Below are 15799 nucleotides of genomic sequence, written 5' to 3'. Positions count from 1 at the left end.
GAGCAGCCACCAGAGGGCAACACAGGGACAACCGTTCAACCACGAGGCTGGTTGCCTAGCAGCTGTGACGCAATGGGCTCCCAGTTTGCACCCTCCTGGAGGCCTCCCAGGTTATTTCTGGCATGACAGACTGTTGCACAAGGAGTGGCCTCAGAACTGCCTCTCTTTTAAGCCTGGAGAATCTAAAATGGTCCAGGACCCCAAATCCAGCACCACCTGGCGTCTAGGGGATTGGGCAGCTACTGTCCCTGCTCCTAGGAATGCCAAGGATCAGGGAAAGAAAATAAACATTTTCCATTCCCCTCTGTGGCCCCACAGTCAGTGGCACGCTCCGATTTCCCTAGTGGCTAAAGCAGAGCAACCCCCCTCCCCCGCCCTCTCCTTCTAAGCAGGGGCTGGATTAACAGTGTATGAACTTGAGCCAGACCTTGAGCCTCCAGCTCCTCAACCGTACTTCAGAGGGATCGAGAGAGTGAAGATAAGGCCCAGCCCTGACCTTCTGTGGTCTTGATTCTGTCCCTTTTCCCCTAAGAAGTCTGTCCTTGCCTCGAAACTCTCCCTGATTTTGATGACCCTGAAAATAGAATTTTTCCAGTTACCGATGGATAAGTATGACCTGAGAAACCAGAGGTGGAACCAAAAAAGTGAGGCAGACACAAGACACAGGGTGTGGTTATAATGAGCTCAAAGCCTGTGCCTGTCTGGTCTGTGAAAGGGCCTGGGTGAGACGAGGTCAGCGCCTCAGGCAGAGTCAGGGGGCCACTCTGGCCGTGGCATCAGTAGTGGTTCCAGGCACGTCTCTGGGTCATGAGGCGTCCACTGGCCCTGGGACTAGGCTCTGACTGGGGCCGGGGTGTCGATCACTAAGGTGTCGGGGTCTCAGGGGCACCGTGGAGAGGATCACACTGGCATGTGCAGCTCATTGTACTCATCCTGGCCGTCCTCGTCAAAGTTTGGTTCAGCATCTTCGGAGTCCAGCTGTGGAATGGAGGAGAAGCTTGGGAGAGGCAGGGACGCAGACTCACCGCCTCCCATTCCCCTGCAACTCCTCTGACCAGCAGCCCTCACTGCCCCCAGACCTTCCTAGGCCTGGCTGTCTACAGGGACCGCGGCCCCAGGCTGAAGCACTTTCCTCTGGCCAGAGCCTTCAGGTCACCCCCCAGCAATACCTCCTAACAATGAGAATGACAGCAGCTACCACAGAGAAGTGCTTTCCTGGGGCTCCTCGCTCCTGCGGTGCCTTGAGACCCCATGTGTGGGTGGGCGATTTTCAAAAAGATGTCCCTTCCCCTAGCTGATAAAAACAGGGCTCGGGATGGATTGTGGTGCCACCTCACCCCTACTTGTCCCTCAGCTGTGTGCTTTGATTCAGGACATGATCTTCACAGCTATCTATAGCAGCCCTGTGCTTTCTTCACACCAAACCGTGGTTCTCACTGCTCTACCTGGATTAGCACTGCTTTACCTGGTTTAATCCGCACCATGATCCTATAAGGGAGAATCTATTAGTAGCCCCATTATACAGATGAAAATAAAACTTCAGAAGGTTAGTAACTTGCTATCATCACACAAGAGCAGAAACTGGCACCCAGATCTCCCTGAATCCAGGGCCCATGCCCCCAAGACTGCACCAGGCACCATCCCTTACCGCCTGCAGCTCCCTGTCCTGGAAGAGCCGGGGCAGAAGGCAGCGCCTCAGTGGCACCGTGAGCAGAAGCAGGAAGGGGAAGGCGAGGGAGGCCGCCGTGGACTTGACCACCCAGAGCAGTGCGATGCAGCTCAGCTGGATGCAGGTAAACAGGTGCATCCGCCAGGTCTTCACCTGGAGAACAGGCGTCAGGTCTCACCACACAGCAACCAACCAGCTCCCAACTTATCTTTGGGGACTCGGCTCCCCAGGTCCCAACTTCTCCTCCATGGTCATCCCAGCCATCTCCAGCCCAGGGATCCCTTGGACACCCTCGCCGTCAGCCCATCTCCCCACCTCCATATTTCCTGGCCCTACCTTGGTCACATAGGGCTGTTCAGGATGGTGTTTTGCTGGCATGAGGATAAGCAACAGACGCTGGGACAGCTGGATACCAGACAGTGATGTGACCCCCATGTACAGGAAAATCCCAAAGAGCACGGCCAGCGGGATCCGGCGCAGCACAGCCCCCATGACGATGGACAGGCCTGGAGGAGGTGACACAGACCTACATGACCCCTGGACAGCCCCCGTGAGGACAGGTGGGCCTGCTGGGGAGGGGACGAGCTGGACCTCATCACTATGACCAAGAGAAGATGGAGAAATGGAGCAGGACTTAGAACCAAGAAAGGGCTCCAGAAAAAAAGGCACATGGAGTGTCAAGAAGCAGGTTTGGGGGTCAGAGCAGGGCCAGTCATGACGCATTCAGAAATTCAGAAGGGGCCTGGGTCAAGTCTGGGATGGAGAAAGGATTTAAAGTCCAAGAAGGCCAGTCTGTGGGGCGGGGCCGGGGCCTTGCAAGGATGCTCTCACCCACGAGGCTGGCGATGAGCACTCCAGTGACCCGCTGCTCCCGCACCTCCTGGATCTGGGGCTTGTCGCCAGGCGCAATGGCAGTGCGCATAACGGTCAGTGCATTCACATGGGTGACTGAGCGGACGGTGGCAGCCGTGAGCCAGGGCAACCCAAACAACCCACAGAGCCCACCCAGGGAGCCGATCAGAAGCAAGTCCAGGTGGAAGCCGGAGCCTTTGAGCAGCCTCCGTGCCTTCTGGCTGACGATGAGCCTGCGGGGAGGGGACGGGCAGCGGGGATGAGAGGCAGGCGGGCCAGCGGCAGGATCAGGCACACACCGCAGGGACAGTGTAATGGGGCAAGGACACCCACAGCAGAGCTTTCCCGGGACCTGCCAGCTTCCCCTTTCGAGTTCTCAAATTGAAGTTCTCACATTTAAGCAAATTTGAGCCAAATTCCCATACTGTGGATATTTAAAACACCGCAAAAGCCAGATGCCAGCTCTCACCACATCACTGTAGTTTAACCAAAATGGGATATATGTGAGCATCACTGGGTGAGAGAACACGCTGCCAGGGTGTTCTGAGGACTGTCAAGTGCCACCCTGCAAATGGCGGTGGCGACTGACAGATGTCACGTCAAAGCACAATGGGGAAACTGTGCCCCAGGCCGATGTACACCCTACGGCTGCCAATCCCACAGCTCCCCACCCCTCCCCCACCTCCTCCATCCAGGGTGTCCCCAGCCCGCTCACGCAGTGATTTGTGTCTCCATGAAGATCAGGATGAGGACCAGGAGAGCAGGCACGGCGGCTGCCACCATCATCCAGGGTGGGAAAGGACGGGCACTGCCCAGGGGCGGGATGAACCACGTGCGTTTATGGGGGGAGGTCACTGAGAGCCCCGTGGGCACTGTCAGCTTCTGCACGGCCAGAAGAAAGATAAGGTTCAAGGATGCTATCTCCCCAAGCTAGGAACTCCATGTAGCAGCTGCTCCCTGCAAGCACTGTGCCCCTGGTACCAGGGCTCCAGGGAATTTAGGTCTGAACAGTTTGGAGGAAATTAGTTTTGTATCCTCCGAAGTCACTGTCCCTCCAAGGGTCTGGTAGAGGACAGGGAAATGACATACCTTCTCCGTGAGCCCCAAAGCTGTCAGGAGACCTGCTGTGGGGACGCCTGTCATTCTGCTCCCAGTCCCACACCTGCTCCTCCAGGAGTCTTGACTGAGGGTCACACACAGCCCCAGACCCCCTAGCTGGCCACTCAGGTGGACCACACGGCTGCTTCTGAAAGCCTCAGCCCAAGCACCCCTGGGAGCCCTAGCACACCAGCATTTCACCAGGAAAGCGGGGTTCCAGGCCTGACTGGCTGCTGGGAGAATGAGGAGGTGTTGAGGCCTCACTCTCAAGGCCCTGGGGTGAGAACCAGCGGCGAGAGGTGGTTGGGAGTCACTCACCTGTGTGTAAGTGTCTGTAATGGAGTAGTCCACCAGGACCATCACCAGAATGGAGATGGGGATGCCGAAGTCCCCGATGATGCGGCGAGCCTTGAGAGGGGCCAATCAGGGTAAAGGAGCCGAAGGAGGACAGTGGTGAGGGTCAGGAGAGGAGCACGGGGGCTTAGAACCCCAATCTTGCTTGCGTCTAAGCAGGATCCAGGAGTCCCCTGACCTGTCCCTTTAGACCCCACGGGTGTCGGCCCAGCCCAGGAGGGCATTCCCCTCCTGATTACACTTCTCTGAGGCTTCAGACAGGGAGGAGGGCTGCAAGGACTCGGTTCAGGTCCCCGGGCTGACTGGGAGAAGGCGCAGCCCCACTCTGGAGCAGAGCCTGGCGGTGACAGCAGGAACTGAGGGAGACCCACGGAGCCTCCCCAGGCCCCAACCCTGCCAGCAACACACCTTGCCACCCAGGAAGCGGCTGTTCCTGAACTTGCGTAGGAAGAAGGCGATGAGAAAGGTCCCAAGCATGAGGATGAGGGACAGCAGAGCCGTGTTGGGCTGGTTCCTCGGGCCCGGCAGCCCCTCAGTGGGAGACGGGACACTCCCATTCAGGTCCTGCCCAGCCTCCAAGGCTCCCCCAGGGGGGTAGAATGGCAGCAGTGGGTGCTCCATGAACACCTGTGTGGGTTACATGGCCGCCTTGGCGCTCACCTGGGTAGGTGGCCCTGATTTCCTACCATCAGCACACCTGTGAGGGACAGACCTGACCGGGCAATGTAACACAGGACATCCAGCTACATCTCACACACAACCCCCCTCTGCAAATGGTGACACGAGGACCCCCAGCCCTGCAGCACTGACAGTGCCCTCCTCCTGCCACATACCTTTGCAGGTGAATCCTGGAGTTCAAACATCTGGGTTGACTCCCTGCCCTTCAACTCAGACCTAGCCTAGGGATTCCTCAACCCCCCATGCTCACACCCAACAGAGCCTTCCTCTTTGTTCCCTCTGCCCACACCACTCCCTCCCATGGTCTCCTCCCAAGGGCACTGCCCAGCCCCCTCTACACCCACCACCAAGACCTCTCGGGGCCTCCACCTTGTAGAGCTTGTGGAAGGTCTCATAGATGAAAATGAGCGAGATGAGGAAGGCAAAGATCTCCTGGGTGAAAGGCGAGATGTAGCGGACCAGGAAGCTGCCTTCCGCGGCTACCAGGGCAAGGACGAAGACCACCAGCCAGAGGCCCACCCACACCCGGCCCGTGAGGTACTCCAGGTCCTGGGCTCGGCAGAACTAGAGGTCAGGAGGGAGAGAGGGTTACCCACAGCCGTCTGCCCTGGACGTCAGGGACCCATGGCACAGGCAAGAGGTGACCCCCGAGGGAGAGGGGGAGAGACCGCTGGGGCCTCTCACCTGGGCTGGGGCATAGGATGGGGCAGGTGACCCCGGGGGAGGGGTGGGGCAGGCTGTCACCTTGAAGAAGGCTTCTTCGAAGACAAGCAGTGGCCCAGAGAAGCCGACCACGAGCAGCGGCTGGGCCCCCAGCAGAGAGAAGAGGACGCCAAGCACAGCCGTGGACACAATCAGCTCAGACACACCCATCAGCCCCTCCGTCTTCTCCCCTGGGGCAGGCAAGGGTCGGTGGGATGGGCCTGGCCCAGCTCCTTCCACCTGGCCCCTCTTCCTTGTCTAGCTTCCCTAACCCTGGGACCCAAGAAGAACAGAGCAGCCCCCTAGGGTGATATCTAGGGCCCCTCACCACTCTCATCCCTCCTGCCCCTCACCACCAGCCTCCAAGGTGATCATCGGATCCCCAATCCCCTCCCATTTGTAGTCCCCTAAAAGTAACTGCTGGGACCCCCTAAGCTGAGCCAGCAGCTCCTTAAGATGGTCACAAGAGGGGTGATCTCCTCTCAGCCACCGGCCCCCTAATGTGATCACTGGGATGCCCTGACCCAGAAACCCAGTGGGTGACACTGAGCCCCCTCACCTCTCCTCCCACCCCCTCACCTAGCAGCCCCCCGAAGGTGATGGCAGGGCTGAGGGCAGCGAAGTAGATGAAAAGCACGGCGGCCACGCACTGGGAGTGCAGGGCGTCCCGCAGGTCGCTGGGGTAGTGTGGGTACCGGCGCTTCACGTCCCGGACAAGCCCCCCGAACACCGAGCCCGTCCGCAGCAGGGGGTCATCTTCGGGGGCCGCCTCGGAGCCCCCCAACTCTATTGACAGCTCTGGGGGCACAAGGGGCTGCTGGAACACAGACCATGCCCCTCGTGCTGGGAGCAGGCCCTGGGCTCCATCCTTCCCAGCTGGGGACGCGTCGCAGAGACCAGGGTCAGGGGTTGGAAGCCATAAACAGGGCTCAGGAGTCAGGATGGGACTGGGGTCAGGGCCTCGGGAGCTGGGGTGGGAGCATGTATGCTGGGAAGGGGGGCTCCAGGCCCCCAAGGGTCTGACCTTTCCCGGGGGCCACGTAGCCACCCTGAGTGGTCATCTCAGCTTTGGTCTGCTCGCGCTCCCGCCGCTTCTTGAGCAGCTCGCGCTGGAAGGCAGCCACGGAGCGCAGCAGGTCCCGGCCCTCCACCTCGGATGGGGGGATCACGATGCTGCCATCCAGGAACTCGCTGATGGCACTCAAGAGGTCCTGCCGGTCGTCTGCCTGGTAGGCAGCCTCGTGAAACAGCTGGGGGCAGGAGAGGCAGGGGCTGAGCTGGCGGCCCAGGGAACCCCTGGGATGGGGGTTTCGGGGACCAGGTGTTGGGCCATCACAGAGCAAGAGGCAAGGTGAACGTTCAGCCACATATACAGGTCTTGTCCACTTGTGAAAAGTCTGTGTTGTCCGGCAGGCAGCCCCAGCCCGGAACACCACCTGCACCCCCAAGAGTGCCCTCTACTCCCCTCAGAGCCTCCAGACTTTGCCACAATGCAACACCTAAGGGGCTAAAGCCTGGCAAAGCAGGGGCCATTCTGATTGGAGAAGGCCCCACCCTGAAGGTTGGTAAATCTTTTGAATGTCACCCCTGGCCAGAGGACCCTCCTATCCGAGCCCACAAGAATCCAGACTCCCATTCAAGTCTCATGTCACATCCAAAACTTCGGAGTCTGGGCTTCCTCTTCTCTGCTGAATCCACCCCACCATTCCCACGGCCCCAGCCCCAGGCTCGCTTTTCTCTCTCAACCAACAGTTCCCTCTACCACTCTGAAGCAAGGCCTGCACCTGGGAGGGCCTCTAGTACCCCTGCATCCATGGGCTCCACTAGGGGCAGTGAGAGGGACAGGAAACAAGTAGGGCTCAGGTGAACAGGAGAGCACCCTGCTCCAGGACTGCAGGACCCACCTTGTCAGACATGAGGGTGGCAATGGAACGCCCAAGCTCGTGATAGTCAGTGCTGGTGTGGTTGGGCCCCAGCATCACAAAGAGAAAGCGAACCGGCACGGGGACCTCAAGCACAGATTCCAAGAGTACAGCCTCGTTCAGGCGCACAAAGGCTGCCGCTGGCTGCTCCAGGAAAGGCACACAGCCTGGGGGCAGAGTAAGGCACAGGGTGCTGGGCAAAGGGGAGCAGTCAAGGCAGGCCCTAGAGTGGGTATCTGGGGCCATCACATACAGCTGTGCAGGCTGTGCACTGCGTAAGGAAACCCCAATCTAAAGAACCCATATTTGTTTGCGTGTTTGAATATTTATTATAATTTACCAACAGATGGAAATCGAGGGTATTAAGGAAAGCGTGCTATTTTCTAATCCTCACAAAGGTGCTACATGGACTAGAAACAGTCCATGATAGCAGAAAACTGGATGGGAAACAGGCAGAGGATTGGGGAAAAAAGGGCTGGGGGCAAGATGGGTTGAGAAGAAGAGCAGGGGCAGAGGGGGGGGGGGGGAAGGCCCGGTTGGGGATGGAAGGAGCAGCCTGCAGGCCAGAAATCATGACACACAGACCCCGGTAGAGGCACCCATGCCCCGCAGCCCCTGCCCCTAGAGCCGAGCCCTCCTTACCCACAAGCACAACAGTAGCCTCAGCATCTTCAGGGATCTTCTCCAGCAGCTTCAGGCTTTTCCCCCGGTGACCATCTCCCCCAGGCATGTGGAGGGGCTTCTGAGGACGCAGAACTGGAATAGGGCTGGGACCCAGACCGGAGGCCATGGCAGGCCCTCCCATCCCTTGCTCTAGGCCTGGACTCTGCCCTCCCATCCCTGGATCTGGGCCCTGCTTTCTCCCTCCCCAACCAATGTAGGGACTGTTGGTGATGTGCCCCATATCAGGAGGAGACCAGCCCAGGATCCAGGTTCCTCTTCCAATCCCCCCACTATCACCTCAGCCTTATCTTGTTTAAGTGGCTCCCTGGGGTCTGCCCCATCATCCCATTTAAACATCCTGTTTCTCTAGGGCAGGTCCCTCGTGCTGGTCACATAGGTCCCCCACATGCCAAGTATGGGGCCAGGCACCCAATCTTCCTGATCCACTCAGTGAAGCCATCCATAGCCTCCATTGAAACTGGAAGCCTTCTCCACCCCACGAGCCCAGGTCAGAAGAAGGCGACTGACCTCCTTGGCCTCAGGATCATGAGGCCAGAGTGGGGCTGGCTCCCCCAGGTCATCGACCATGGTAGGCACTGCACCGTCAGGGCCATGGCTGGGGGTTGGGTGATGATTCCCCAGGACCGAGTTCACACTAGAGCTGGACGCATTTCGGGGAAAGAAGCCACTGTCCTTGTCATCATTGGGATGGCTGAGGAGAGGCCAAAGGGGGCAAGGCAGATGAGGAAAAGAGACCCTTGGTGGACTGAGGTCATGAGGAAATGAGAATGGAGGGTCAGGGCCTCTAGCCCTTCTGCCTCAGTGTAGGAAGGAACTTTCTAACAGTTGATACTTTCTAAAGAGCTCCCTGTCACTTGGGGTATTCAAGCAGAGGCTGGAGAGCCACTCAGGAGGGTCTGTGCTCCTGGAAGGGCAGCTGAACCTGAAGGCCCCCTCCCAGGCACCCCACCCTGGCACCTGTGTTTCAGTAGCAGGGTGCGAAGGACACTGGCCCTGTCCTCTGGCCGGATCTGATCAGACACGATCATGGTCTCCACCACGAGATGTGCGATGCCTGGGAGAGTGGTCTGCTCCAGGTCCAGGAGGGCAGCTCCTGGGGGCACAGTCAGAGGAGGAAACACGGTCCCATCAGATAGAAAAAAACACCCCCCAGTGGCCTTGCTCCCCGAGGGCAGGCAAACATGCTGGGTGAGCCCAGCCCCCAGGGCACCCAGGCAGACACACAGTTCCATATGGTCACAGCCCAACCCAAGAGGGATGAAAAAAGGAAGCACAAGGGTGAGGGCATGGCCCCTGCCTCGCCCAGAGAGGGTGTTATCTGCTGATTTACTGCACGTGGACGGACACCTACTATGCCCAGGTACAGTACCAGGTACCAAGGCACAGCCCTGCCCCTCAGAGCTTATGGTTGTGCAGGCAGCTGGACCCCACGACCCCAGAAGGGCACCCAGACCTCTCCTGGCCCCAGGGCTCCAGGGATGAGTCCCTCGGGCCAGGCAGCCTGGCACAGGCTGAGCTCTACGGTCTGTGAAGAGGGTGTGCAGCACCAGGGCCAGGCCTGCAGGGCCCTTACCGTGGGCGATGGTCCTCCTGAGCTCTAGCAGGCTGCGGAAGGAGAGCGAGGCCACGTGGGGCTTCCCCCAGCGCTCCGTCTCTTCCTCCACGTCCTCCTCAAACTTGATCCAGCGGGCCGTCTCCCGCCAGTGGGGCTCCTGGCTGCGGTCCAGCATCAGCTCGTTCAGCTCCACAAACACCTGGGGTGGGCGCCGAGGGTGAGGGCCTGGGGGCCACCAGATGGGACCAGCTGTCTTGTGGACATGGTGATGGGGCCAGGCGAGGAGGGAGGGAAAGGGGGTCTCTGGGAAGGAGAGGTGAGAGGAAGCCAAAAGTCCACCCCTTCAGGGTCCTGTACCTCATGAGGCCTCCGGTCCAGCTGCTTCTTCTTCTTCTTCCTGCGCAGGATGGGGGCCAGGCCACCGGGGCTGCCCCTCCCACCCTGCGTCCGAGATGGCTTCTTCACCAGGTGCCGCCGCACACCAGGGTTGTCCTCCAGCCGGTGACCTGCAGAGAAGGTGGGCGTGGCGGTCCCAGGACTCCAGCTCAGGGCCTCGGGGCCAGCCCCTCCAGCTCTGCCCAGCCAGCCTACTTGGGGGGTGGCCCACAGTCACCCAGGGGCCATGCCAACAAAACTACATCATCCAGCGTGGCCATTTCCTAGATAAGGAGACTGAGGTCCAGAGAGGGGAAAGGACTAGTCCAAAGTCACATGGGGAACCACTGGCTAAGCCACAATAAAAATACAACACCTAACTCAGTCCACAGCCCCTGCCACAACCACTGCTTCTCACTCTGCACTGCAGCGAGCCACGTTAAGTGGCAGGGCCCCGAGCCCGCGGCACTCTCCCTGCACCCCCTCAGCACCCATGTCTCCCCCATGGGTACACGTCCAGGCAGACTCAGGCTGAGTTTCCCTCCCTTCTTCCCCATCTGCCCCTTTCAGGCTAGCAGCTGTGGGGAGGCCAGCAGCCAAGTTACTCACAAGCCGGTCCCCCTGCCATGGGGCTCAGCTCGCCCCTGATGGATTCCCACAGGTCATAGTCCTCGAGGTCCAGCACAAACATCTCTAAGTCCTCTGAGGCCAGCGAGTCTCGAGGGCTAGGAGGGCTCCGGCCCTCAGTGTCCCCAGGCCCAGGGCTCAGTGCCCCATTGGGCTCTGTGACCTCCTCCAGCAGGCTCGTCATTCCTGGATGGCTGTGGCCTTGGGCCCTGCTCCCTCCCAGAGCCCTGGCTCTCTTGAGAGGTGGGAGCCTGGACAGGAGTGGTCTCTGTCCAACCAGAGCTGAAAGTGGCCAGGCCTCCCGATCCAGACTCCCCAGGTCCCCAGATCTGCTCCCTGCTGCTTCCAGCCCTGACTCTGGGTCTGTAAACACACCCTCCCTCTGACCCCACCACCATCCCACTGCCACCGCTGCTGCTGCTGCTGCCATCGGATTGTTCCTGTCCCTGTCCTCAGGCCCTGGCAACTTTCCATGACGCACTGAGCTCAAAGCCCTCCCCTGCACCCCACACGCACAAAGTGGTTCCAAGGGGGAGGAGGGCGGGGTCAGTGATGCCCCTGGCCTGGGCACAGAGCCCCATGGGTGATGACAGGTGGCACAGAAACCAGGGCACTGATAAGATGGAAGGAATGTGCCGAGATCACAGCCAGGCGTGGCCAAGGGTGGTGTGGTGGGAGTGGGGGACCCTGACATAGGGAGATGCAGAGCCTAGAAGAGTGGTTTCAGACTCAGGGAGCTGGTTTGAAGCAGATAAGCGTTTGCCCAGAGAAGAAGAGCCTCAGGGGAGGGGGACACGATGATATCTCCAAACGTCACGTGGAAGAGGGGCTGCTGTATTCCGGGGGTGACTCAGAGGACACAATCAGGACGGAAGGGCAGAGGTGCAGTGTGGGGAACTCTCAGCTCTGGCACCCAAGGCGTGGCTTGGTGAAGTAGTGAGCTCCCTGTCACTGGCCACATTCCAGCAGAGAGGGATACTACAGAGGGGCTCAGCCCTGGGCTGGGGAGAGCACGGGGCCTCTCCAAGGTCTCTCACAGGCTGGGCACCCATGGGAGTGGGCCGTGGGGGCTGCCACAGGATGTCACTCACTCTTCATGTCATCCAGATCGGCGGAGCCCAGCATCTGGGCCTCCGCCTCGTCAGTGGGCACCTGCTGCTCTGGGCCACCCGGGCTGCCCAGGGCACTGCCTGGGCACAGCCGCTCCCGCAGGTCATAGCTGGCCGAAGGGCTCCAGGGCCGGCTCTTCTCTCCAGTGACTCGGGAGACACGGGCCCGGGGACTTGGGGAGCTGAGGAGGCAACATGGCAACCTTGGACTTGGCAGAGAACCTCCACAGACACGGGCCAGGTTAGGGGTTCTTCTGCCCTCTGTCAGGGGACGGGGCCTGGAGACTAAACACAGGCTCCTCCTGGGCAGGAAAAAGCTCACTTTCACCTTCCCACCCCCATCACACTGGTCCCCAGTTCCTCTCAATCCCCTCTTCACCCAGACACCCTCACTCTCCTGGAAGACTCTTTCCCTGTCGGCCCTCTGGTTCTCTCCTTGTCAACTACCAGCATGCCCCTTCCTGCCTCCTCTACCTCCTCTCCTCTCCTCCTCGCTTCTCTGGGGTTGGAACTGGGGACAGTCCTCAGGGTCAGGAAGGAGCCCAGGACCTGCTCTGGGCTGGGCCAGAGGCCAGTACCTGACTGAGTGCTGGGGGCTCTTGTCGGAACTCAGGCCCACTGGCGGCGAGGGCTTGGTGAAGGCAGCCCTCCCTGAGAGGCCGGGACTGTCATCCTCGTCACTTCCAATGGAAAACTGTGGATAAACCACACGTGCCCTGGGTCCCTGCCCCAACCCCACACTCAGCCCCGCCTTGCCTGCCCCGCGCCCCCACTCCCCGCTGCTGTGGCCTCCCCTCCTCTCCACACCCCTCCTTGAACAGCCAGCCCTCCTTCAGGGGCAGATCCTACCTTTGCTTTTGGTGGGGACCCTGAGGGTGGGGGCTCCACGGGTTCTGCCTCAGATTCCCCTTCCTCTTCCTCCTCCTCTTCCTCCTCCTCATCCACTCCGGCTCCCCCCTCCTCCTGGATGGGAGGGGTCCCCTCAGAGGGAGGAGCAGAGGTTTTTTCCTTCTTTCTCTTCCTCCTGGTTTGCCAGGCAGAGGTGGGGGGCAGTCGCCGCAGCTTGTGGGGTGGAGGCAGGCGCGCCGAGAGCGGGTGGTGGGTATGGTGGGATGTGTGCCGGTGAACTGAGGGTGCAGGAGAGCCTGTTGGGACCCCTACAGCAGAAGAGGGCCCCTTGCCACCCTAGTGGCACACACCTTATTCTAGCTCAAAGCCTCAAACAAGTGCACCCTAGTCCTTCCTCTAGAGCCAGGCTCCCCCCAACACCTGTGTTTGTGTCCTGTCATTGATAAGGCCTGGGAGAGTGGGGGGGATGGAGCAATGGAGAGGGGAGGTCATGGTGGGGATGGGGGGACATGATACAGCGAGGAAAGGAAAGGTAAAGTCAGCAGAGCTCAGAAAGGGAGGGGAGGTGGCAGACAGAAGAAAGCAAGGCCAGAGGTATGACAGAGCCTTAGAGAAGATGAAGGTCACCAAGGGAGGCCTCAGGCCCATCTCTCTACATCTCCCCTATGTCTGGGGCCCAGCGCCCCTGGCAGGCAGACAGGTGATGGGTGAGTGAGGCAGGATGACTTAACATGGCATGGTGGCCCAGCACAGCGTCCAGCACAGCATCCAGCATAAGATGGCACCGGGTGACCAAGCCAGTGGAGAGCACGGTGATGGTGGCAATGAAGGTGATGGTGGTGAGGGCGGCCACACTAGGGGTCCCCAGGCTACCCACACTCAAAGTCCCGCTCGCTGTAGCTGCGGCTGGGCTTCTCGGGGTCCCAGGCCGGGGGCTTGCTGATGAGGTCCCCAAACCTGCTCACAGCCAAGGTCTTGCCCAAGTCATCGTCCTCCTCCTCCATGTCTGGGCTCAGAGGGGGCTCCTCCAAGGGCACCCGGACCTGTAGACTCAGACAGACTCTCCTAAGGACACTTGACCCATGTACGCCCCACACCCACCCCAACTCCAAGCCCTTGGTGGGGATGGGGGAGCCCAGCAAACTCCATCTTCTACTCCCTGTGCCCCAAGCTGATGTCAACCTCCCAGGCCCCCAGGGCTTGTAAGGAGTGGGGGCAACAGATCCAAAAAATACCAAAAGACCCCTTCTTTCTCCATATTCCCTGCCTAGTTCCAACTCTGGATCGGGGGGGGGGTGGTCCCCCAAGGTCGACCAGAAGACGCCCCTCTCCTCCATGAAGTCCCTCCCGCTCCTCTTCTCCCAACCCCGCGAGCGTCAGTCACCTGGGGTAGGGGGGAGGCGCCCCCGGGCGGCGGGATCACTCCGTTGGCCATGTCCGGAGAGGCGGTTTGGGAGGCTCTGACTCACTGAGGGATCCGTGACCCGGGTGAGAAGAAGGGGGCGCTGACGGGACCTAGTGGGGAGCTCTGGGGGAGGAGGGCGGGGTCAGGAATCTCGCGCGGCCGCCCCCTCCCCCTCCCCGGAGCCGGATCCCCCGCCCTCTCGTGCGCCCATCGAGGTCCCGCCACGCCCGGGACATCCCCGGGCCGGCCCGCCGCGCCCTGCACCGCCCTGCGGTACCTCGGGGGCCTGGAGCGTGCAGGACCCGGGCCGGCCGCCGCGCCTCATCTCCCACCCGTACTCGCTCCGGGGCCTGTCACTGCGCAGGGCCGGACGGCCGGGGGGCGCCCGCGGCCGCGGCGAGCCAGGGGCGCCAGGCGGACGCAGGCGCCGGAGCCCGCACCCCGCGGCTCCACCTCCTCGCGCTCGGCTCCGCAGCTCCGCCGCCGCAGCCGCCGCCGCCGCCGCAGCCGCCGGGCCGCACAATGGGAGCGGGCGGGTGGTGACTCACCCCGCCCCGGCCGGCCCGGCCCCCACGCGCGGGCCCCCGCAGGACCCCACCTGTCCCGCAGCCCCTTTTCCTGCGCTCCACGCGTTGCCGGGGGCGGGTGCGCCGCCCTCCACTCCCACAATCCCCAGATTCACGCACCACCTTGCTTTTAGCTTCCCCTCCCCGCAAGAGCCCTGGAGGCGACCCCTCCACAGACGCCAGCCCCGCCAGCCTTGGGAACTGAGCTCACAGACCCGGGGAAGCACCCACCACCTGTCCCTTCAGTCCCAATACAGCCCCCGATGTCCAGCTTCTACCACCAGGCACCACCCAACATTTGACCTTGGCACGTTACCTCCCCTCCCTGGGCCTGGGTTTCCCCATCGTAGCCAGCGTGGTCTGGGGAAAAAGTGTTCCAGAGTTCTATCCAGCACTAAGCTTCTATGGCTCAGTTTTCATACGCCTTCTCCACCTCTCTGGACCCTGAGGTCATGTCCTCTTTTCCAAGGGCAAAGGTCTTTGAAATGAAAGACCAGAGCCCTGTTTGACCCTTTGGGGTCTCGCTGAAACTGGGCACCTAGCACAATGCCATGTCTATAACAGGCCCTCGATAATACCTGTTGAAGCCACAACCCTAAATCCTTAGAACATAGGAGGGTGTCTGGGGAAAACCCAGGATGGAGCTGAGGGCAGGGGAGGGTGAAAGCGGCCAGGCCAGGCTCAGGAGAGAGAAATCAACTCCTGGGGAGGGGGACAGGGTGATGGGCACCAGGGGTTCCGTGTGGGGAAGAGGCTTAACCCTATGACCTTGGGCATGTAATTTACCCTCTCCCAGCCCTGCCCTTACGTGGGTCTCAGCTCAACCCATCCTGGGTGGGGTGGGCTCATTTTCCAGTATGAATGGTGTCCTTATAAAAAGGGGAAATATGGGCACGGACATACTAGGGGAAAACAACATGTGAAGATTGGAGTGATGCTGCCCCAAGCCCAGAACCTACCAGAACGTGGGAGCAAGGCCTGGAACAGATCCTTCCCTAATGCCTTTGGAGGGAACACGGCCTTACTGGCATCTTGATCTCCGACTTCCGGCCTCCAGACCTGGGAGACAATAAATTTGTGTTGTCTAAGCCACTCTGTTCATGGAATTTTGTTATGGTGGCCCCAGCACATGAATGCACGTCCCAGTCCCTTATCGCTCTGAGCCAGGTAACTCAGTTCCGAGTTGAGCCTTGAATTCCCCAGTTGGGAACATTTCTGAGGGCTCTGGCCTTCAGTTTACCTTTGACACCTTGGTCTTGCTCATGGCCCTAGTCCCTTTCTTTTAGCCAGTAAAGTCAGACAGGAGGTCCTTTCATACCAAGACAGCCTGGGGAGAGTCTTGCCAACCTGGGCC

The 15799-nt window shown here is 60.4% G+C and overlaps 1 protein-coding gene across 1 annotated transcript; it reads right to left on the bottom strand.

Moving 5' to 3' along the window:
* Positions 1 to 281: 281 nt before the first annotated feature.
* Positions 282 to 14297, bottom strand: SLC4A3 (solute carrier family 4 member 3). The gene is made up of 23 exons (XM_031452255.2): positions 14157 to 14297; positions 13859 to 14002; positions 13352 to 13517; positions 12475 to 12752; positions 12204 to 12319; positions 11608 to 11807; positions 9872 to 10020; positions 9533 to 9713; positions 8917 to 9052; positions 8467 to 8650; positions 7918 to 8017; positions 7258 to 7442; positions 6378 to 6603; positions 5933 to 6151; positions 5396 to 5544; positions 5021 to 5215; positions 4382 to 4600; positions 3938 to 4027; positions 3237 to 3403; positions 2501 to 2754; positions 2006 to 2175; positions 1649 to 1822; positions 282 to 978 (listed from the first exon to the last, which is right to left on the bottom strand). The coding sequence occupies exons 2-23, from the start codon at positions 13907 to 13909 to the stop codon at positions 901 to 903; spliced, it is 3687 nt and encodes a 1228-aa protein (XP_031308115.1). The 5' UTR covers positions 13910 to 14002; positions 14157 to 14297; the 3' UTR covers positions 282 to 900.
* Positions 14298 to 15799: the final 1502 nt, after the last annotated feature.

The sequence above is a fragment of the Camelus dromedarius genome, chromosome 4 (assembly GCF_036321535.1).
Source record: "Camelus dromedarius isolate mCamDro1 chromosome 4, mCamDro1.pat, whole genome shotgun sequence".
NCBI lineage: Eukaryota > Metazoa > Chordata > Mammalia > Artiodactyla > Camelidae > Camelus > Camelus dromedarius.
This window is presented reverse-complemented; position numbering and strand designations above follow the sequence as displayed.